At 36.4% G+C, this 24,629-nt stretch overlaps 1 protein-coding gene across 3 annotated transcripts in view; it reads left to right on the top strand.

Moving 5' to 3' along the window:
- Positions 1-24,629, top strand: part of ELF5 (E74 like ETS transcription factor 5) — a 128,468-nt gene that overhangs the window by 48,899 nt on the left and 54,940 nt on the right. For all 3 annotated transcript variants that reach the window (XM_044082636.1, XM_044082635.1, XM_044082634.1), the window contains one exon: positions 4,558-4,605. In XM_044082636.1, the coding sequence (XP_043938571.1) occupies positions 4,558-4,605 (48 nt within the window). The remainder of the gene's footprint in view (positions 1-4,557; positions 4,606-24,629) is intronic.

Here is a 24,629-nt window from a genome sequence, read left to right as displayed (position 1 = left end):
ATATTGTAGAGAATAAATGTATCCTATCTGTTAGTTAATATGTATGTCAATGTCTCTTCTATGGAAATTGTATGTCAAAAGTCTGTCCTTAAAGCTATGTTTTGTAAAAAAAAAAATTTCTCTTGGAGCTTTTCTCCCTGGGTCTCCACTGAAAATGGACTTGTAATCCAGTTGGACTCTCCCGGTCCACAAATGTAAAATAAAATAAGTAAATAAAATTGCTTTGCATTTTCACTGTTTTGGGTTTTTGATATTATAATCTCAATGTTTTGAATTTCAATGTTATGAGATTTCAATGTTTTGAAGTAGACCCATACACACATGTGTCCGATTCAGATGATCAAAAGTTCAAAAGACTGAAAATCAAAATATCTAAAACTCAAGAACTGAAAATGGAATTTGCCCCTTCTCCACTGTTGTGTGATCTCTGAGTTGGTATATATAATTAGCAGGGAGTGTGGGGGTGCATTCCCCCATATGAGGGGTGCAGGGGAGGCTTGGCGCTGTATTAAAAATGTTTTTCATATTTTGATTTTCATTCTACTTACTTTCACTACATGCGACTTGCACACACAAAATTGAAAACTATTGCTATATTTCTTTAGGATTCCAACATTTATTTCATAGCATAAAATATAATAATGGACCTGCATTATGGTTATCTACTGTGCACTCTCAAATCCCCCACAAGGAGTACTGCCATCACAGATCTACTCCTTTATTGCATTATTGCCCTAAGATGTTCGTAAATTAATTATCTTATCTTTAAATCTTATGTAAAAAGCTCAATTCAGTGCTTCTGAAGCAGTGAAAAACAAACTTAGAGAGGCTGATTAATACATTTTTTGCAAAGATTTGTCCTGCTTTTTGCCATCTATGTGGTACAGAGTGGTAAAGCCCTAACTGCACCCCAAAAAGGTATAGATCAGTTAGTGGGCCAATGCCCAGATAGCTCTAACTATAATAGTGTGCTAGACATATTGGGAGGGTGGCCTAATGGTTAAGGTGTTTGCCTAACAAACACAAGGTGCAGGGTTTGAGTCTGACAAGGGGTAATTGGCTAGGTTTAAAATGGCTCGCAAGGGCAGTTAGCTTAGTACTAATCTATGAACCTATGAACCTATGACACTGTATCCATGTAAGAGGTGCCCGGATAGCTCTAGATCACCGTATCAGGTGCCCAGATTGCTCTAGATTACTGTAATGTAGTGTAATGGGTGCCTGGATAGAAGTAAATAATTTAGTGTGTCAGGTACCTAACTAGCTCAAGATCAATTAATGTGCCAGGTGCCCAGATAACTCTAGATCAGTTAATGTGCCAGGTGCCCAGATAAATCTAGATCAGTTAATGTGCCAGGTGCCCAGATAACTCTAGATCAGTTAATGTGCCAGGTGCTGAAAGAAGCAGCTGGGGGGAGGTGGAAGTGAGTGGCTGATACTGGGCCACCAATGAGAGGAGAGAAGAGTGCTTGTCCAGCTGAAATGGTGTCTCCTATCAAAGACTAGGAAAATGCTCCAGAATGCAGTGAGACATCTAAAAAAGAGGGCTGCCAAGCCACACTTTGCATTATAGCTGGGCAGCATGTGTGTGTGTGTGTGTGTGTGTGTGTGTGTGTGTGTGTGTGTGTGTGTGTGTGTGTGTGTGTGTGGTAGCATGTACATGTTATGTGGTATAGCTTTATGAAGGGACGAACAGCCATAAGGTAATGGGAATATGCAAGAAAAACTCTAATGGCAGCCTGCATAGAGTTTTTCAAAAAGTCAGGAAAGGGAACATCACAGATGATAGACTGGGGATAGGAAATTGACAAAATTAAAAAGAAACTGCCCTGTGTTTGAGAATATAATATCATGGTCACCACAAGGGCAATGTAGCTTGAGGCCCAATTAATTTGAAAGTGAAAAGAAATGTTTATCCAATAGCTATGGTATGCTTTTCAGATAGTCAGACACAAATGGCCACCTCATCAGATAAACATGATCATAACTTTGACGTTTATCATGAAATGTTGAGCAACATTTAGCAATGCTCATCTCGGAGACCTGTGTTATAAACAATGGCACTGCCATGGTGCAGTTTTTCCCCAAATCTTGTTTTTTTACAGTTGCTGTACATAATTAGATTTTGAGACAGATGCATGTTGACAGTGGAACAGATTATGAAGGACGGTCATGAAACATAGGTGACATACTGAAACTGTAGGCCAAAAACTTTACAATCTGGCAAAGCTATAAGCAGGAGTTAATTAAATTCAGCTGGTTTCTGGAAGTACAGAAGTTGGAGCCCTTCAATGATGCAGATTGTCCACATTCCTGTACCTGGCCCAGCATGTAGTAGACATGTAAGAATGCTAAGACTAAAAGATTAGATGTCACATCTTTGGTAAGGAAGAAGAAGGATATCTCACCACAGGAGCATCACTTGTAGAGGTCAGAAGGCTAGCTATGGGTACATATATGTACACTCATGACTAGAATGTACAGAGTCAGCACATCCAGATGACAAAATTGCTGGTATATAGGCAGCATAACAAAACTAACATTGCTTGTATCACGTGATATAGGCAAGATCAGTATGTCAAAGTGTGAATATAAAAACAAATAACTAATCCAACTATATATGTCAGAATCTGACTCTTGCATCCAGCATTCGGTCATAAAATGAGGTCACTGAAAAGCATCCCCACCACAGGATGAAGTGGAGTATTAACACTTGTTGGGACTAGGGATATAGAGATAGTCATATATTGGGAGAACATTATAAGGCTAAAAAAGTCCAAAAAATGTTAATCAAATCAAATGCAGTTTCATAAGTTTTGCAATTATCTGCAACTTTTATACAAACTTTCAGAATTATCTTCTGAAGAACACATGGTCACTTTGCATAGCATTTTAAGGCTCATTAAATGAATTTCAGTGCAAAACAGCATTTCGGACAAAAATGTACAATGACAACGATGTAGTTCATGTTGAATATTTGGGCCAGTGATGTTAGGAAACAGATAAATTATTGGTATTATTGAAAGCCCAATAGAACAAAAAAATGCAAAATTCTGCATAACCCTGTTTTCTGTTGTTTCAGTTTTATATTTAATTCAATAGTTAACACAACTTAGAGCAGTTAAACATGTATTTAGTGGACTAACCCCATGACAATGCAATTCTATGATTTTATTAGTCAGTGGATTTAGAAGAATGATTTTAAAAGTTTAGTCATTTGTGTTATCTCACTAAACAGACTTTGTAGTTTCATGCTACTGATACATTAAGAATGTGGTATATTTTGTAGATATTGGGTTAGTAATAAGAATTCAGTCCTTATCAAAATAATGACAATTTTATTCATTTAAAATTTCCATAAAAAATGGTCTTACAATCTTCAATATATTACAGTCTTACAGCAAACTTAAAAAATTAGAAAGTTTGTCAGGGTTTATATGAAACTGTAGATACCCACAATGGCTCAGAATTAGTGGGAATAATACTTATTGATAAAATACAGGACTGTCATAGTTTACAAATTATTGGCATTATACAACAGTCGTTCCACTGTACAAGATCCAGTATTACAATCCATTTTATTTTGTTTAGTCTTAAACCTTGAATATTGCCATCTTATTTGATGCACTTTATTCTGATATTTAAAGGTATTTGCCACTTTGACTCATTTACACATTACAAAGATCTTACAAAACCTAGGTGACAACTCTTTACCAACACAGCAACTCTGTTACTAGCATGTTTCCTTTCAAAATTATAAGCCTCCAGTGCTGCCCACAATTACACACAAAATTATTAAAACAACAAATTACACCCTCAGAAGCAACAGCAACAATGTTTGTGAGTTATTCAGATCCGTATTCTGTCTTTTAGTCACATCCTCATTTGGTCTAATAAAAGCAGCATGATCCTGTTCTAAAATATCCCTGCCCCATGGAATAAAATTCCATTTGCCATCAGAAATAAAACAGCCATGAAAGCTTTCAAAACAAGACTGGGAATTTTTGATTAAAGAGAATGACTGTGTGTGTTTCAAAGACAATGGTTAGATTATCTAAGCAGGAATATTGCAGTTCTATCATGATCGATGTGTATTATGGTCATGCTTTTATATCTTTGTGTGGGGGGGGCGCATTTTTCACCTGCTGCTTTCTGAATGAAGCTTATTAGTTTTTATAATACATATTGTGCCTAAAAGTTCTAGAAATATATCTAAAAAGCAGAAATGTATTATTAGGTATGGGTAGAATATAAATAATAGTTTGATTAGCAATAAGAAATTATGTGGGAAGAAGTACAACACTCTTTGTGATTTTCTCCCTAGCTTATGTTTTTATGTATGTAAAATAGCACTTGGTATATGAAAAAGGAATGAGTGTGAACAAAACTCCACTATGGGAGTAAAGTTTCAGGTAAAGATACTGGCATCCCTTACTAAGCAACTTAAATAAAGAGATGAAAGAAACGTGAAGTGTTTTTCACTATGATATATAACATAGTTACAAGTGCTATATTTTTTAAACTAAGTCCTAACTGTATTTTATTTTTCTTAACCAGGCACATCATGTTTACAAAGCCCCGAAGAAGAAATACTTTTTGAAGAAGGTAGGAAAGCAATTTCAAGTGACTCACAGCTGAAGATTTCAAAAATTAATCTTATTGACTAAGACATGTTAGTGCACCATTCCTACACAGTAAATATATTGCTACTTGCATTTTGGATATAACTTTTACTGTTGTTTAGTAACACACTGTTGTCTGAAATAAAACAACTTTCTACAGATTTAAATGCCACTGTTACCTCTGCTGTCCACTATTCAAGGAGATAAAGTAATTTTAATCATCACACTTTTTAACACTGTAAAATCTTTGCCAATTAGCCTCCATCTTAATCTTAAAGTTGCAGTAAAATAATAATTTACCTACAATTGCTACAAAAAAAACAAATAAATTTGATGTCTAATATTTCTAAATAAAACAACTCTTCTTGTATAACAGCCATAGTTTTCTGTCTACATTGAGGGAGTACATATATGTGTAATAGCCTGTACGACAAGCAGTGCATGTTATACACTTTACTAACAAGCAGGAAAAGCTAAGACAGAAAAAAGTGTGCTTCAGAGATGTGACTGACAATATTCACTATATTACAGTCTTACAATAAATTATCTCATTCTGGAATAAAACATTTGAGTGATCATCCTCAAGAGATGGAGTAAATGGCTTAATGATGGCTTTGTGGTGTCAAGGCCAGATGTAATGTAAAGCACTGGCTCAAATCCTACAATTCAGAAAAATGCCCACAGTTAGGTAGGTCAGTTACCACAATGGTGAAAACACATGCAATTGAAAGACAGCTATAGCCTCAGTGAGAATGGCCTCATTAGCAAGTCTCTGAATTATACTTTAGCTAACAATGGCTCTTTAAGGCCTGCCTGCAGTAATGCTCTCCCTAATCACACACACACACACACACACACACACACACACACACACACACACACACACACACACACACACACACACACGTTCAGTTTCCCATGCATGCACATATACGCACAAACACACACACACATCCTACACCCTACCTTAGAAAACCGTTTTTATTAATACTACCACTGCACAAGACATCAGAGACACACACTATATACATCTTTCTTCTTACTGAGCCCTAACTCTAAACCTAACCTAAAAACACTGGCACACATACACACACTAACTAAATCTATCCCCTTATCTCATCCCAAGCTACAAACACACACATGTACATATATTAGGGTTTGGAATAAGGTTACGGTAAGATTTATTGTTAGGGCTGAAGTAAGAGTTTGGGTTAGAATACTTAAGTAAGGTTGAGCAGGGAGATTGTCTCCTGCACCATCTTTCTTTTATATGCTAACCTTAACCCTAGCCCTGAACCCAAGTCTAACTCTAATTCTACTCATAATGCTAAATGTCACCCTCTTTCTAACCCCTAACACTAAACAGTACACACACTTATCCATAACCCTACCTCTAGTCCTATACTGTACACAAGTATCCACTCTTCAATAAACAAAACCCCAACCCAATTCCAGGAAGCATTCGTGCATATGCATACTCCAGCACATGCACACATACACACACTCACACACACACACACACACACACACACACACACACACACACACACACACACACACACACACACACACACACACACACACACACACACACACACACACACACACACACACACACACACACACATCCATACACCTTCATTCATGTGCCCACAGTCATGTGCACACAAGTCCACACACCCAATCCCCACACCTTTTCTGAACATACCTGCCACATTGATTGCTTCCATAGACGTAAATGGGTGACTGCTGTCTTTTAACAGCATTTATTTTTTTAATTCCAACAATAAAGATTTGTACAGCTGAGTGATTCTCTAAATCAGCAACATAAACTGGGAGTCACTAGAATTACAGAGGATAACAAATGGATAATTAACATTAGACACTTTCCCAAATGGCTGCATTAGCGTGCAACTCTGCTAAGTAAGACTATCATCCACACTGATGCTGTCTCTAGCAAGAAATCTTAGTGGTAGGGAGGTCTAAGAATAGGAAAGGCTTATCATGAAGGGGAAATGGCCATGTTAAACCTTCTCCAACAGAATAAGCCTTTCCGAATCCAAGCCAAAATATATAAAAGTCTAACTAGTTTTCTATGTCCTAAGTGGTAATTCAATAAAGGTGGTAAAAATGTATCTAGTTTAACATACATATTTATTTAGTTTAACATACAGTTTTGCATTTTCAGGATTATGACTCAAGCATGCGCTGCAAAGAGTCAGATATCTCCTACCTTATTTACAAAATATGCAAAAATAGTTATAGACTTTCTTTCTCAACAAATTTATTTGTTATTCATCTGGACAAGTGGACTGCTTCAAAGATAATATTTAGACCCAACCCGGGTGATGGAAGAATGCACACAAGCATACATATGAGCAGTGCCAAACATATTAACTATGTTAATCATCTACACTTCAGCAAAAGAACATACACAGTCAATATTTAATTTATGCAAAATACATTAAAGGCTAAAGTTAATTACTGTGATATTAAATACTATATATAATATAAATATCTGTATGTGCTATTATCAGAGAGGAACCTACTATAATGAGGAGATACTATGCAAGAACATTTTGCTTATGAATCATACTTATAGTTGCATAACTTATGAACTAGTGAAAAGACATACATTGGCTACTCCATGTGCCACTGAGAAAACACAAGAAATATTTCTAGAAAGGAGTGTTGGACTCGTAAAACAAATTACCACTGAGGAAGGTGGCGCACTAAATGAAGAAAGGAAAAGAAGGCAAAAACAAAATAAACAAAAACTCATCTAAATATGAAAGTACATAATAAGTAAATAAATAAGACACACAAACATGTAAGAATGTATTTCTTACAACAGATAACCTTATCTAATGTAAAACTGAATGAAGCCATGTGTAAATTATATTATTACAAAAGCCACACAATAAATAGCTGTCCATTAACTTAAAGTCAGGAATTACTGTGTTGACCAAAGGCATAACAACTTGAAATTTGGGGAGGAGAACCTAGTGGATGGATGTTCCAGCAGTGCTATTAGGGCAATGGGGAAATAATAAATAATATATGAGGTATTGCTATAAGGGACCACACTTTTAGGGTGTATGAAGACAAACCGAGTAAGGATTAAGCAACCTGGGGTTCATGCTTCAAATGACGTTCTTCATTGAAGGAGGGATTGGCATAATGGTTAAGATCTTTCCCTTACAGATACAAGGTCCAGGGTTTGATTCTGGCCATGGGTTATTGGCAAAGTTCATAACAGACTGTTGACTCATAGCCTAGTATTTACAATTAGGGGAATTGCGGATTGGTGTAATGGTTATAAAGTGCTTACTTCACAGACATGATATACTAGGTTTGATAATCAACTTTGGAACAGAAATTGGATAGACTTAAAATAGTCCACAATGTCAGCTAGCCTAGTACTCAACTATGAACATATGAACAAAACACACTTTAAGCATTTTGTGAAGTTCAACAAATCTGATTCTAAAAACATCATAGTCATGAATGTGTGTATATTAGAGGTTACTTTAAATGAAAAAACAGGACTAATATGAAGTCCCTATTCTCAGTGCTCAAACTGTAAATTCTCAAAGTCATTCCTGCCTACCCACCTACGCACACTCACACACACACACACACACACACACACACACACACACACACACACACACACACACACACACACACATACACACACACACACACACACACACATACACACACATGCATACGCACACGCACACTCTGTCTCTCTCACTTTCCCACGCACACACACACTGTGTCTCTCTCACCTTCCTAACTTTGTGAATTGAGAAGTTACTATGAAGAAACAAAGTAGACATCCTTGCTCCTAGAGGTCAAAGGTTTTTACATATCAACTTTGAGAAAGGAATTTCAAAATAAAGCCATCTGTTTTGGAGAAAGTTAGGCAGCCTGCTTAATTCAGACTAAGGTAACAGTGAGACTACTCAACATTATTATAAACAGAAGCTTAGCTGGCTCAAGCTATGACCTGTGCAAGTACCATGAACTAGCACCCCACCCTTCAGCTCTTCAAGTAAAGAGCAAACAAAAAAATCCACTTCTGCCACAGCCAGTCAAGTCCCATTTCTACACCCTGCCCCTAAACCCCTTCCACTCATTTTAGTGCAAAATAAATAGTTTTATCTTTTAATCTGTAGCAAACAGTTCCTACAGTTTATGTCCTACATGGGGCACTGTAGCACTCAGATTTCAATTACAAAAGAAAAAAAAGGAATGTTTTCTCTTTTAAACTGTAGCAAACTGCTTGCTACAAATGTTTATTGCCTGTATGGAGTGCAGTCAGGTTTCAGCAAAAAAATATATATTTTTTTAACTTTTAAACTGTAGTAAACTGCATGTAGTTACTACAGTTTAGACAATGTATAGATTGCTACAGCATTCAGGTTTGACCACAAATGCAATAATGGCTTTTAATAGCCAGTATACATTAAAGAACAATTGGGATCACCCAATCATGCTTTCCCCAACAGTTTGCACCTGTGTAGTTTCTCCCTTCGAAACTGGATCACCTATGCTGTTGGGATAGAAAGATGGTTTCCGCCAGATGATCACAACCATGCAGTCCGAGGTTTGTGCTATACAGATAAGAGCAAGACTGAGAACAAGAGCTCAGTACTACCAAGCCAGGGAAAGGGAGCCTTCATTAGCATGTGTATGGTAGCACATACCAATGATGGGAAAGACATAGCATGCTCCCAAAGTGGAATATTGTTGCCTTTTATTAAAAACGTATTAAAAAATCTTTTGGACTTGTGGTGCTACGTTTATATGGAACTACGTTATTAACTACACTGCTCACTGAGGAGGGACATCCTTTATTGGTGCCTTGCACACTAAAACTACTGATTCATGGTCCCAAAGTGGTGCAGATGCTCATTTCAGCCCTAAAATGCCCAGTTGACCATATTAATGAGGGTTTCCTTACAAACTCTCGGAATGATTGTAAAGAGAAGTAGCAGTGGGAGGACTGATGAACTATTCAGTGCACAGCAGGCTCCAGTGGAGGGTTTGTTGGGGATAATGGCTGTTCAACATGAGCCCTTGGACTGCTGATCTGGATGGTCTGTGGTGGGGGACTGGAAAGCCATTCGATGAGCAATATGCTGCAAGGAAGACTGATGGTCTAATGGCCGACTGAGGTCAAGCAACCTTCATGCCTGCCTGAATCATGCAGAGAATGAATGGACCAAGACTTACTAGAGTGGGAGCTGATGGTCAACAGGTGAAGAAATAAATCTTCTTATCCAATATTGTATAAGAGTGAGGAAACAAAGAGTTGCCTAATATGGGACATAATGCCAGCAAAACTCCAGTTTACAATGTTTGAAAATTTATAGCCAATGATTATACAGCATGACAAAATAAGCCCCAGTACTGACCATGTGAAATACTTTGATTCAGTAGAGCATGATTCATTTTTTCACTTGGGACCAGGATATACAATTGCCCATTGTTTAGTAAATTATGAGACTTTGCTGAAAGGTCTGTAAGCAGACTAATATTATTTAAGGCTTGAAAACAACTCTAATAATTTGTATAAAGCTTGTACAATGTAGAAAACAAACATAAGAGCACTGTCTGTGCCATGGGGAAGCCAAAATCATGCTGACACTCAGGTACTAATCAGTCTGGTAAATAAGCTATCATTTGATTAAATTAACCTCCTGAAGCACATTTGGAAGTATGGGCAATGAAGAGCAAACATTTTTCAATTCTGAGTGTCAGCTTGAACTGTAATTACACAGGAACATATTTTTTATCTGCCTGTTGCTTTACAACCATCAGTTTCTCTGACATTGATCACACTTTTCTGCATCTTGTGGGATGGGGATGATCATGGGAATCGTCAACAAGGCAACCATCAGGGGTTTGCTACTTGCAACCCTAACCACTCCAAACATGCTCACCTTAGCAACGCTATAGGTTGAAAGTGGAATAAACACTAAGAGTGAGCTGTCCGTCACCTCCACAAAGGATGGAAGCAAGCATGGTAAGTCCCACCCACCTATCGGGAAGCACTGTAGGCAGCTTCCCTATTATCTGCCAGCTAACTCATGTTTTGGCCATGTGTCCCTAGCATGTACTTTCCCACTCTCTCTTTCCTCAGAGAAGTGAGTGGGCTCTACCCTGTCATTCCCCTCTCACCCCATTGGGACCCTCCAGTGGTGGAACCACAAATTCAGCCTTGGTCATCTGTGCCATAGTCACTGCTCCATCAGCGTGCATAAATGGACCAAATAACTGTACTAGAGCATTAATAACTGTAATAGAGCATTAATAACTGTGCTAGAGCATTAGTGGTATATATCAATTCAAACTAGATGTCACTGAACTGTTAAAAAATAAACAGTGAATTATTATTGTAATCGCGAGAACCTGAAAGCCTGGAGTGGACACCATCGGTGAATAGGACATGTTTATTGTTCACCATTAACATAGTCATTGATTAAATTATTTGGCCAACTATGAAAGACAACAGGCCGATTTATCGCAATACAACTGTGTTATGTACTACCTGACAAGAAAAAAAATAAAACAACACATGAATGCAGTATAAAATCATTTCTCCCATCTGCTTGAGGAGATGAGACAGTGGACTACAAAGGGACTTTGGTGACTCTTTCTAACTTCAGCAAGTGGGAGCAGTAAAATGGCTCTGAATGAACTTGCTATATGCATTGCACGTGTGAATCCTTAAATGTGTGCACTGACTAAACTTGGCTGCTTTTTTTTTTTTTTTTTTTTTTTTTTAATACAACATAGATGTTGCTAGGCAGTAGACTGTGTTTATATACTTTAGGACATTGGAAGAAACAACTGGTCAGATGTTAGCAGGTAGTGTAATAAAATTAAAATATTAGTTTAAGATTGGTGAAGCACAGCATGCATACATTTATTTAGAAATAGATCGAAAGTGAGAGAATGGAAATTTATGCAGTAGAGCCAACAAGTAAATGCTTAGGAACAGCACAGTTAGGTACAGCATACACTTTTAAGTGTTGAAAAACAAAACACAAGCCTGTAAGAAAATGGTGGTGATGATTGCTTTCACTCTCTCATCGCAAGATACACCTCTTCCTCATGAATATTCATAAAATGACACATACACAAGCTTTGTAATATTTATGAGGGTACATTTCCCATTGCCCTTATCAGTGCCACAGCAACTTTCCAACGGAATTAATACGTTGCAAATAAGCACAAGGCAACCAAAACAAGAAAATAATGACATTTATCTGGGAGCTTATCTTTCTTAAAAATGCTATAGCTCTTCACATCTTTCTGACATTAGGAAAATTACTTTCTAGGATAAATGTACTAAAAATGTTTAGTACAGATTCCAATAAACCTAATAATCCCATTTTTACTAACCTAATATTTATGTCATCATTAAAATATTATTGGTCTGGAAAATATTTGCCAGCAAATAAAAATGTTAGTCAAAGTATATCAGTTCATTGCAAATTTTATGATAGCATCTATCATATTATATTTAAAATAATTTGTTATGTGCATACTACAGTAAGACTGATGGAAACCAGAAAGAAAATATTCATTAAAAACCTTAGATATTTTGGAATATCTGGCTAAAGGAATAACTACTACAGCATCCATATATTTTACCAATACAATTTTGATCTCCATAGAATTCAGTCTTGAGGCAAAACCGCAACCACTATAAATTTATTAAAATAAACGCCAGTAATGACCTGTTAAAAACGTTTTCGTCGGAGAAAAACACTGACGTCATCAGATAATACAATTTAGTTCAAAGGCTGTTTAAATACTATTCACAAGGTACATTTAGTGATGCTGAATTAATTGACAATCAATATTTAAAGCACCAAACTCCGTTATACATAAATATATTATTTACGCTTTTTACCTACAATCAAAAACTGAGCAATACAATTTCTTATAAAAAATTTTTTTCTTATGAAACATATACTTTTTAAAAAATAATGATATATAACTTGTTCCTTTGAGCACAAATAATTTATATAGCCCTTGCTAATACACCATTTGTAAAAAACTTTCATCCTCTGTAATGTATAATATATATGACTTCACAGTTTAAATGCTCTTAACTTGAGCAATGGTACAATAGATATATTGTCATTTAATCCTGGTGTCCTGTTGGCCTCTAATATTATTTGCCAATAAGCCTCCCGATACTCTAATTTTGTTTCCCAGGGGCCACCCCTGGCTTCCCTAGGCAAAGTTTCCAAAACAAAAAACAAAAACTTGGCTTGGTTACACACCAGGGTATGCTTAAATAGAGCATTTTTAGGATTTTGTTTTTGAATTTCATACATGTACTCATATATTCTACGTCTTAGATGTCTCTCGGTTTTTCCGACGTAGAACCCATCACACATCTGGCACATAGCAATATATACTAGCCCCTGTGTGTTGCAATTTGAATAAGAGGAGGCTATGATCCATCTATTTCTAGCTGAAAGGAATACTTTATCAGTATGGGAAATGCTATAACATTGTGACCAGGCCCCACACTTGAATGTGCCCTTGCGTTGATTGGAAAATGCATGAATACACCCTCCTTGTTCCAATAGACTTTTAATATTACTACCCTTTCGAAAAACAGTTTTCACTGGTTTCCCTTTGAGATTAGGAAGGTCAGTAAAATTACTAAAATGTTCCCATTCTTTTTCCACAATGTCTTTAATAATATCAGCATTGATACTATAATCTGTAACAAAAGCTCTATTGAATTCTACTAATGTATTTTGAACATTACTAGGGTTAGTGGAATGATGTATATTTCCTTTGCCTAAAATGGGTTTATATTTATTATTCCTGCCTTCCTTCACCTCATTACTTATGTTAGTAATAAATTCATCTGGATACCCTCTCTCCTGGAACATAGTAGTTAATTTTTCGCACTCCAGAATATAATCATTCTCATCAGAGGTCATTCGGGACGCCCGAACAAACTGCCCCTTAACTATCCCTTTCTTTTGATATGACTGGATATAGGTGTTAGAGAACGTAGGTTTTCTGTGGATAGTAGATTTAAAGCCTGTTTCATTTACGTTTAAGGACACATCCAGATAATTCACTTGTTGTGTTGTAACCTGATGTGTCAAAGTCAAAAAACTAGTAGATAATTCATAAAATCATGTATTTGCCCTTGGGTGCCTGTGCAAAACATGCAGATATCGTCCAAAAATCTAGTGTATAGGTTCCAATATTTACAAAATTCACTGTTAAAAATGTATTTTTTCTCCCATACAGATAGGACGATATCTGCATAAGTGGGGGCACAATTGGCCCCCATAGCAACTTCAGTAACTTGTTTAAAGTATTTCCCAGAAAAATATAATAAATTATTATGTAGAATAAGATCTGCTAATTCTATACTAAGGAATATTTTGTTGTCACTAAACCCCGGGATACTTCTAAGTGCTTCTTCCAACCAGGCTAAACCTGTTTTGTGGGGTATGATGGAAAAAAGGTCAAATACATCAATAGTGAGAAATAATAATTTGGGTACATTTAGTTCAGGGGTTATCTTACCCCAAAATTCCCATGAATCCTTTAATAGATGCCTATCCTTACCCCATAATTGCTTTAATTTCCAGTCCAAAAACTCGGACAAGGAGGAAATCTTTGAGCCCTGAGCAGCCACAATGGGTCTAAGGGGGGGGGGGGGTTCTTACATCCTTGGTATTTTGGGTACCCCAAATATAGAGGGTACCCTGGGGGTCTTATTCTCCAAGTATGGATAGGTGTTATAATCAATGACCCCTTGATCAAATAGGTCTTTAATAGCCATATCCATTTTTTTATATGATATATTAATCTCATCAATTGATATTTGACTGTATCGAGTTTCATCCTGTAAAATGAAATTCATTTTACCCTCATACACAATCTTGTCCATAAGGACAATGCCTCCCCCTTGTCAGGCTCCATGACTCGAATGTTGGAATTTTTACTAAGATGCATGAGTAAACTTGCGCAGACACGTCTAGGTTCAGTGTAGATTTCCTGTGTCTTAATCTAGCCCTAATTTGTTTCTCTAATATTAATTCCAAATTTTTCAGCTGAGGGTGTATAGGTGGGTTAAAAATACTGGACCTACTAGGTGTAGATTTGTCCCCATAGTTGGGGTCAGTTCCAAATAAATTTTCCAAATTAATTTTCCTAATGAAAATTTTAAGGTCCATGATAACCCGAGCTGTGTTACTAGCTCAATTAGGCACATATATGAAGCCCTAGGAGAATAAACTGAAAAAAGTTTCCGTCACTGGTATGTTACTGTAATTAAAAATATGAAATCCAGATCTACTTATTACTTCGTAGTTGTCCCCTTGCTGACATTCAATTACTGGAGGTGTGGGGTTTACCAGTTCTTGTTTCTGTTGTTGAAACCCCCTCCCCCTCTCTGTGGATAATACTCCCTGTGAAAATGGTTGTTGTTATTATTCTTTTGATTACGAATCCTTTCAGAGCACCTGGGAAGGGGCTGGTGGCTTTCTTCACCACCGTCCTCTCTCTCCCCCCACTACTACTAACATTGTTACCCTCCACATAGTTGCCAAGATTAGAAGCAGAAAATCTTCTGCCATCTCTCGGGTGGGTGCTGTGGGTGGGTGGAGGCCCAGGGTATTGCTTGCCTTCATTGTATTCCTTAATATCCCGATTTAATTTCTTATGTTTTCTAACAATAATGTCCTGACATTTTCTATCTAACTGTACTCTAAGGTCATAGTATTTTTTCTTTTCATTTTTCACTGTAAACATCAAATCATTAACCATTCTATTGTTACAGGTCTCAATAGCTTCATTTAATTTACAAATTTCTTTTACATTATTTTTAATAATGGCTTGAACAATTTCCAAGCCACAATTATCAAACGCTCTTAAAAGATCTGTGTGAGAAACACGCACAAAGCAGAATTCATTAAGAACTAAAAAAACAGCAAAGGGGCCCATGAGGGTACAAGTTAAACAAAATGACAGAGAATTCAGGGTTCAGGATAAGTGATCACAAAACATTACATGCCATTTTGACTGAAACGCTTTTCAAAATGATATTCAAAATGTTTTGGTTTCAAGAAGGTGAATGTCCCCAATGTGTGTGCAACTCTGCTTGCTAGAAATGCACCTAACAAAGCAAGTAGAGTTGTACACACACATATGGGTTGTGAGAGGTTTGGGAGTTTCAGTGTAAGGATTGTATTACTTGTAGTTACATGGATTAGGAAACTACACACATCATTAATGGAAAGCTGTTCAAAGTTCCAGGATATTTAATTGTTATCAAAATGGTGATTTATGGATTACTTTGCCCCTGTAATAAGTTTTACATTGGTAAGACCATACATCAACTTAGGATGCGGATACACAAATGCATCTGAGATGTCAACAATAATTTTCCTACCAGCCATGTAGCATCACATTTGCTTCAAATCTCATAAGGTGATTCTGATTTATTGAGGGTCTTTATAATGTATGTGCTGACCTGCTCTTATTTATAGTTAGATCCTTCTGATATGTTATTACAGATGGAGGCTTGGTTTATTTTTACTTATGATACTTTGCAACCAAAGGGCCTTAATAATGAATTACTTATGAAATATTTAATATAACAGCTTTGAAAGTATCTTTGAACCTCATTTCATAGAAGTGAGGATATGTGTATTTTTGTATTCAACTGGCTTATTATTATTGTTATAATTACTGTTATTCTAGGAACTCATTTGTTTCAACTGAATTATTTTTGCTTTATGTTTTCATTTACTTTTATATGCATTCTGGTACATTGTATTGTTCTATTGTTCTATTTAGTAATGTTCTAAGTGATGAAGTATTTTAGTGCTTTACTGTGTTTAAAATTTTTTAACCTTGAAGGCTAGTTCATTTTGGTTTTTACACATTGTTCCTGGTTTCTAATAAAGTTGCTTTTTTGTGCCAAATGATGTGCTTCTAAAGAACTAACTACTGCCCTATTATGCTAATGTTGGTGGTTTTAAACAAATCTCTCCCTGCTGACTGATATCCATGTGATGGAATAGCAAATTATAGATGTTAAATGAAAGTGCACAACAGTAACTGCCACCGAACATGTAAACAAACCAGAATACAAGAAGAATAGTTGGACTGCAAGTTCTATAAATAAATAAAATTACTTGAGAGCACACCTCTCGAATCCAGATAACTTACGTCAATGTAAATTTGCATGTAAAAACTTGCACAACAATGCACCGTCACCTAACTTGTTAGCACAGTAGTCTTATCTACTGCTGCCATTTCAAATGCAATTCTACATCATCTTGCAAAAGTACCACAAATTAGTATAGCTTATTCATTCACTTACTTAGCCAGCCTCCAGATAGAGAGCAGTGGTTGAGCAAATCTACAGGATAAGGCATGTTTCTTCCTCATTTCAGACAAGGGCAAACAGGTGGATGGAGTGTTGTTTCAGTCACTGACCCTGATTGTGAGTGCATATATAGATGGATGGATGGACATTACATTGAAATAAGTAGAAGATGGGATGACACGGTTCCCTATTACAACAGCAAAACTCCACTTACGTGAATATAGAAACGTCGACACATATTCAGCAAACCACGAAAGCAATGAAAGTCCTGAAGCGTGAAATTCAAAATGTCAAATCATCATAGTTGGCCCTTCTCCGATATAGCTCCTTAAAGTAAGTGTGCAATAGGTACGGACCTTTGGGTTAGGGTGCGGGTTAAGGTAAATGCATACATAATAATATATGCAAGCTTTACTTTAGGGTTAGAAGTAGGGTTTTGTTAAGTGTATGTATGTAAATTATTTATTTTGTTTGGGTAGGTAGTACATAGCGGGCGGTGGGGTTGGCCAACTATGATGATTCGACATTTTGAATTTCGTGGTTTAGGACGTTCATTGTTTTCGCGGTTCACTCAATATGTGTCAACGTTTCTGTATTCACGTAAGTGAGGTTTCACGGTTGTAATATAGACCCTGATGACACTACTACCAAAGATAAGTGATACTTTTTGTTCAGAATAGTAAAATCTACAATCCTAAACTTTACTTTTCAATCTAAGTACTGCTTTGGTAGCTGCACTTTTTCAGATTACTCCTGTTTAAATGAAACAGTTGAATATGTAAACAAAGAAAATCAGTAATATGATTACTCATCAATAGACAGTTTACTGACAGTGCACTGATGCCTGCAAGCTCAGAAAAGCATTATTTTGCATGTAATATGGTTACTTGACCAAAGAAGGTCTTTGGCTAACAAAGTTTGCAGATGACTGCAAACTAGGAGCCATAATCAAAACTCCTAACGATGTGGACATCCTACAAAAGGGCCTCACTGAGACAGATGCCTGGTGTCAAAGACATGGCCTCAAGCCCAATGACAAAAAGTGCATTCTTATCCCTTTTGTTAAAACTCTGTACCCATGAACTACCACATAGGCGGTAGTCTACTTAATACCGAAATATGATAAGAGACCTTGGGACACAGGTGGACAGCAGTCTCTCCTTTGATAATCACATCGCCATAGTAGTCAGGAAATCCTTCTATGTGGCACACCTCATCACAAAAGGTTTCTCATCCAGGAAGAAAGAGGTCATTGTTCCCCTCTACTCATCACTCATTAGACCCATTATAGAGTACAACGCCCCTTTTGGTATGTACCTCACAAGACATCTATAACAACTGGAAAGGCCACAGAAATACCTCACAAAGAGGATTACCGGCCTCAAACAGATGCCCTATGCAGACCGTCTCAAAAAACTCCAGCTTTACTCTGTCACATATCTCCTACTCAGAGGCAATTTCTGCCTTACATACAAAGCTCAACAACACCCAAAGCACTTGCAGAACCAGCAAATAAAGCGGCTCTTCAGTTCAGTGAACCAAAACAGTTTATTTAATGCCACAAATGCATTTTCGTCCTTAGACTTCATCAGAATTAATAATTACACACGTTAATTATCTCCTTAAATACTCCTCCATACCAATTTAACAAAGTAATTAATCAATTAAAACATTTTTATTTTAATTAAATATATTACATTCAAAATACACGTATAAAAACTTTCTTAAAATAAATAATCACATATTTCAATAACAGTTTAAAACAATAAATCACATAGTTCATATATAAAATACAGGCCATCCAATATAATATTATAGAATAAAATAAATTGGATATATTACACCAGAATTAAAATGTGTTAGAAGAATGCAACTATAATGAACTAATAAAACACTGCCATCTACTGGTCAAGAAGTAATGCTGAAATAATCCATTAAAGTTTGGCAGCTCTGAGTTTGAGGACAGGGGTTAAAGAAATATAGTCGTTAAGACCTGGTTCCCTATTAGCCTCCAAACTCAGCTGCCAAAATAGTTCTCTATACTCTATGGTTGTCTCCCAGGGGCCACCTCGAGGGTCATGTTCTACTTTCTCTAGGAAAAAAAGCCAAAAACTGCATGATTACAAAGTGTACTGTGTCTGTATAATGCATTTTTAGTGTCTTGCTTACTAATGTCATTGAGGTGTTCATATATTCGCTTCAAACTTACAAGTGGTCTTCCCTATATAGAAGGCTCTACAGGGTTTACAAATGGCGATATATATGACCCCCATAGTGTCACAGTTGCAGAATGCGTTGGTTTCTAATTTTCTATTCCTATCCGTTAAATACACATTCTCCCCCTGTATAATGTGTGAGCATTGGGAACAAGCCCCACACTTGAAAGTACCTTTCTTCTGCCTAACCTGCTTGGGTTTTCGATGTCTCAGCATTTCCTTGATATTTCTTCCCTTCCTATAAGTAAATTTTAAGGGGTCCTTAAATAACAAATCCAGGTCAGAATAATCCTCAAACCTCCCCCAATTTCTAGAGATAATATCTTTAACCAAATAAGTATCACTACTAAAATTCAAACTAAAATTACTACTCCAATTGGTTTCTGGGGGTGGGGTGTTCTCTGTGTTGGTTACAGTGTATTCCAACACCCCTAAGATGGGAATAAATCTACCTCCCCTCTCATTTTTTATTTCACTCATAACTTCCTCTATTAAACCAAGGGGGATAGTTCCTTCATTGTATTCCTTAATATGTTTTCAGTTTCTTATGTTTTCTAACAATAATGTCCTGACATTTTCTATCTAACTGTACTCTAAGGTCATAGTATTTTTCACTGTAAACATCAAATCATTAACCATTCTATTGTTACAGGTCTCAATAGCTTCATTTAATTTACAAATTTCTTTTACATTATTTTAATAATGGATTATCAAAAAAGCAGAATTCATTAAGAACTAAAAACAGCAAAGGGCCCATGGGCACAAGTTAAACAAAATGACAGAGAATTCAGGGTTCAGGATAAGTGATCACAAAACATTACATGCCATTTTGACTGAAACGCTTTTCAAAATGATATTCAAAATGTTTTGGTTTCATGAATCCAAATGTTGTAACTCTGCTTGCTAGAAATGCACCTAACAAAGCAAGTAGAGTTGTACACACATATGGGTTGTGAGAGGTTTGGGAGTTTCAGTGTAAGGATTGTATTACTTGTAGTTACATGGATTAGGAAACTACACACATCATTAATGGAAAGCTGTTCAAAGTTCCAGGATATTTAATTGTTATCAAAATGGTGATTTATGGATTACTTTGCTCCTGTAATAAGTTTTACATTGGTAAGACCATACATCAACTTAGGATGGATACTCAAATGCATATGTGATGTCAACAACAGTTTTCCTACTAGCCATGTAGCATCACATTTGCTTCAAATCTCATAAGGTGATTCTGATTTATTGAGGGTCTTTATAATGTATATATATTTATAGTTAGATCCTTCTGATATGTTATTACAGATGGAGGTTTGGTTTATATATACTTATATACTTTGCAACCCAGCCTTAATAATGAATTACTTATGAAATATTTAATATAACACCTTTGAAAGTATCTTGGAACCTCATTTCATAGAAGTGAGGCTATGTGTATTTTTGTATTTAACTGGCTTATTATTATTGTTCTAATTACTGTTATTCTAGGAACTCATTTGTTTCAACTGAATTATTTTTGCTTTATGTTTTGCTTTTGACTGATATCCATGTGATGGAATAGCAAATTATAGATGTTAAATGAAAGTGCACAACAGTAACTGCCACCGAACATGTAAACAAACCAGAATACAAGAAGAATAGTTGGACTGCAAGTTCTATAAATAAATAAAATTACTTGAGAGCACACCTCTCGAATCCAGATAACTTACGTCAATGTAAATTTGCATGTAAAAACTTGCACAACAATGCACCGTCACCTAACTTGTTAGCACAGTAGTCTTATCTACTGCTGCCATTTCAAATGCAATTCTACATCATCTTGCAAAAGTACCACAAATTAGTATAGCTTATTCATTCACTTACTTAGCCAGCCTCCAGATAGAGAGCAGTGGTTGAGCAAATCTACAGGATAAGGCATGTTTCTTCCTCATTTCAGACAAGGCAAACAGGTGGATGGAGTGTTGTTTCAGTCACTGACCCTGATTGTGAGTGCATATATAACATTACATTGAAATAAGTAGATATTATTGAATATAGAATTCTAACACAATGAAAGTCCTGGTGAAATTCAAAATGTCAAATTATCATAGTTGGCCCTTCTATATAGCTCCTTAAAGTATAATGACCTTTGGGTTATTAAGGTAAATGCATACATAATAATATATGCAAGCTTTACTTTAGGGTTAGAAGTAGGGTTTTGTTAAGTGTATGTGATTATTTATTTTAAGAAAGTTTTTATAGGTGTATTTTGAATGTAATATATTTAATTAAAATAAAAATGTTTTAATTGATTAATTACTTTGTTAAATTGTTATGGAAGAGTATTTAAGGAGATAATTAACTTGTGTAATTATTCATTCTGACAAAGTCTAAGGACAAAAATGCAAAGTTTTGCATTGTGGCGATAAGCTGTTTTGGTTCACTGAACTGAAGAGCCGCTTAATTTGCTGGTTCTGCAAGTGCTTTTGGTGGTGTTGATTCTTGGTACATTTTTCAAGGCACTCTTCCTCCCTTTTTGTGGTTTTTAACATACAAAGCTATGTCAAATCCAGATCTGTTGGACATGCTCCACTTAAAGAAATTCTAATCCCTCCAAGTTACACGCTCTAGGGACCTAAACCTTGTCACCACAATAAACAGAACATGCTGGAGGGATAGATTCCTGTCCCAGAGACTTCCCATACTCTGGAACAAACTACCTATCTATATAAAACAAAGTTTCTCATTAGCACTCTTCAAGAAAAATCTAGATGATTGGATGGGAGATAGGAAATTCACCCCAGGGATCACTTCTGTGGCTCTGCTTGACAGGGGCACAGGAAAATAAATTTTTTGCATGGCAAAAGCCAGGATACCATTTGGCTAGGCTTATATAGGCCCTAGGGCCAATAGCCTAGTACCTACCTATGAACCTATGAACCTAAAGTTGCTGCATTTATGGAATTTGCTTTCCCTAAGGCAAAGTGACCTTGGAATTAGAATAATAAAGCCTAGGGATACAGAAGCTGACTACTCTGCAAAGAGGGACAGGGTTTTTTTGTGAGATTTTTGGCTTTGTTGATCTACAATTTAATGATATTAAAGGTAATACCAGGCCATGTCTACTCTGGTCAGCCTGTTTGAGTTATTTGAAATGGTCACCAAGGCCAAGGATAAGGGGTATATAGTCCTTGCTGTCTACTTAAACCTTCCCAAGGTCTTCAACATTATCACTCATGTTGGGTTCACTGATAAATTCTATGATAGAATCCATAACATCACAGCTGGGGGCATTTGCCTTTGAAACAAAAATGACACCAGCTGTGTCCTACAGGGCTCTTTCCTAGACCCTCACCTTTGATTTAAACGTATCTGATATAAAAGATAATATCAATGGGCTGTGGCTAAACAAGTTTGCTAATGATTACAAAATGGGGGTGGTTATCAAATCCTATTCTGATACTCAAGGCCACAGACAAGACTAGGCCAAATAAATGCTTAGCATGTTAATCATGGCTTTATTCTCATTGTCAGGAAATGCAGAATTGTTTCCTTGGTAACTCAGACATCATTACTACTTACCAACACTAACACTTCATTTAAACCTGACATGGTCAGCAGGGTCTTGGGTACTTATAATGATAAAAAAACTCTCCGTTGGCCTCCATGTCTCTATTGTGATTAAATAATTATTCTAATTTGTACAAGTTATCCTTCATTGCATCTCTTCAAGGTCCAATAATGTTACAGTGCCACTACATTTCTTTCATATTAGGCTCATCTTTGAAGAACATGCCTCCTTCAGCATATACCTTGCTAAGCACCTAAACTAACATGAGAAACCTCTATGTTTCCTCACCAAAATGGTCTCTGTTTTGGTACCCTTAGCTATTCTATAACCTCAAAGCCTTATTCCTCTACTCAGTGTTGTACAGATCTTGAAGTGATCTTTGTTTAGCTTTTTGCATTACAAACAACACAGTACTATTTAACTTCTTTAGCTAATCAGAGCTATTGGTAAAGCAAACACTCAGTCTAGAGCCTTAAACCTGTAGTGCTACACCAACAATACCGGATTGAAAAACAGATGCCTAACCTAACATATCCAGTGTTCCTGGAATAAGCTGCTGTTGTAAATCAGAGTACATCCCTGACAAACTTTTAATCCAGTCTGAATGACTAGATAGGTGACCACAAATCTCTACCTAGAATACCTGGAAAAAAACTAATTAATGGGAGACACTGTTACTCACCTGCTGGTTCGTGATGTAGCTGACAGTCTCAATTATGTTCTTAGCTATATGCTTCGTAACATTATATGAACATATAATGTGACAGATAATTTTTTCTGTTTATCATTAGACATATTCAAACCAGAATTAATTTAGTCATCTGAAGATACATTTTCTGAATTACATATCCCTGAATTCAGCAGATTGGAAGTAGAATTTGCTGAATTTCACTTGCAGTGAGGACTGCAAATGTGGAGAGAGTGTCTTGAATAGTACTTATGCTATCCTAGGATTAAATATGCCATGTCAAGGTGCTACAGCTGTGGGATTCTCATATAAAGTTAAGAGTGTATGACAAAGCCTCCAAACAGGGGAGCAACGTCTTGCCCTCAGCTTTTATGGCTTTTTCCATTTTAATGAATTTAAGTAAACCTTTCAGCATTTTAGCAAGGGTAATATTGAAAGTCAGTGTATGGAACGAATATGCAAACCCCATGCAAACAGTAAACCCAAAAGAAACAGACCAGCACAGTTTGTTTTCAGTTTGCTGGTTCGCATTTTGGACCTTTGCACTAGCCATCCGTGCAGAGTTTGTTTGTTTGCCATGTAAACAGTGCCATAAGTCAGAAATGAACCCCATACTCTGAAGTTTTGTTGCAGCAACTTTTAAAAACTGTATGATGTCCTCCTGATGGTATCATTCACTCATCCTTTTACCTGTTGTCAGGTAATACTCTCTCTCCCATAACTTGTCAGTCATGTTCTACTACTCCCATTGTGCAGACAAAACCAGTTAAGTTATATAGTCTGCGTTACTCTGATGCCATCATTTTTTCCTACTTTTCTTACCAGCCGCTACATAGACATCTACCTATTTTATCTGCCTGCTGCTTTGAAATGAAAGGGGAAAGAGTGGCTACAATGGAAGCTTGTTTCTGTCTCCCTCTTTATAGGCATGAACAAGGTGTCATTCTCATTATCAGGCTGCTTCACTCTAATCTCTGGCTAATGACCCCACATAGTAAATATTTACTTTCTTACCAAATATAAATCTCAGCCATAAGATCATATTCTATTCATTTATATTCAGTAGGTAAGATCTTCATAAGGTTAGTTTGAAGAATAACCTCTACATGAACTCTGTGTTGTAATAAAACAAACCACTCAAATACTTTTATTAGTGCACATA

The sequence above is a fragment of the Protopterus annectens genome, chromosome 9.part0, assembly GCF_019279795.1.
Source record: "Protopterus annectens isolate FY-2018-M chromosome 9.part0, PAN1.0, whole genome shotgun sequence".
Taxonomy (NCBI): domain Eukaryota; kingdom Metazoa; phylum Chordata; order Ceratodontiformes; family Protopteridae; genus Protopterus; species Protopterus annectens.
Note: the sequence above shows the minus strand (reverse complement) of the source record. Positions and strands in the feature narration are given on the sequence as shown.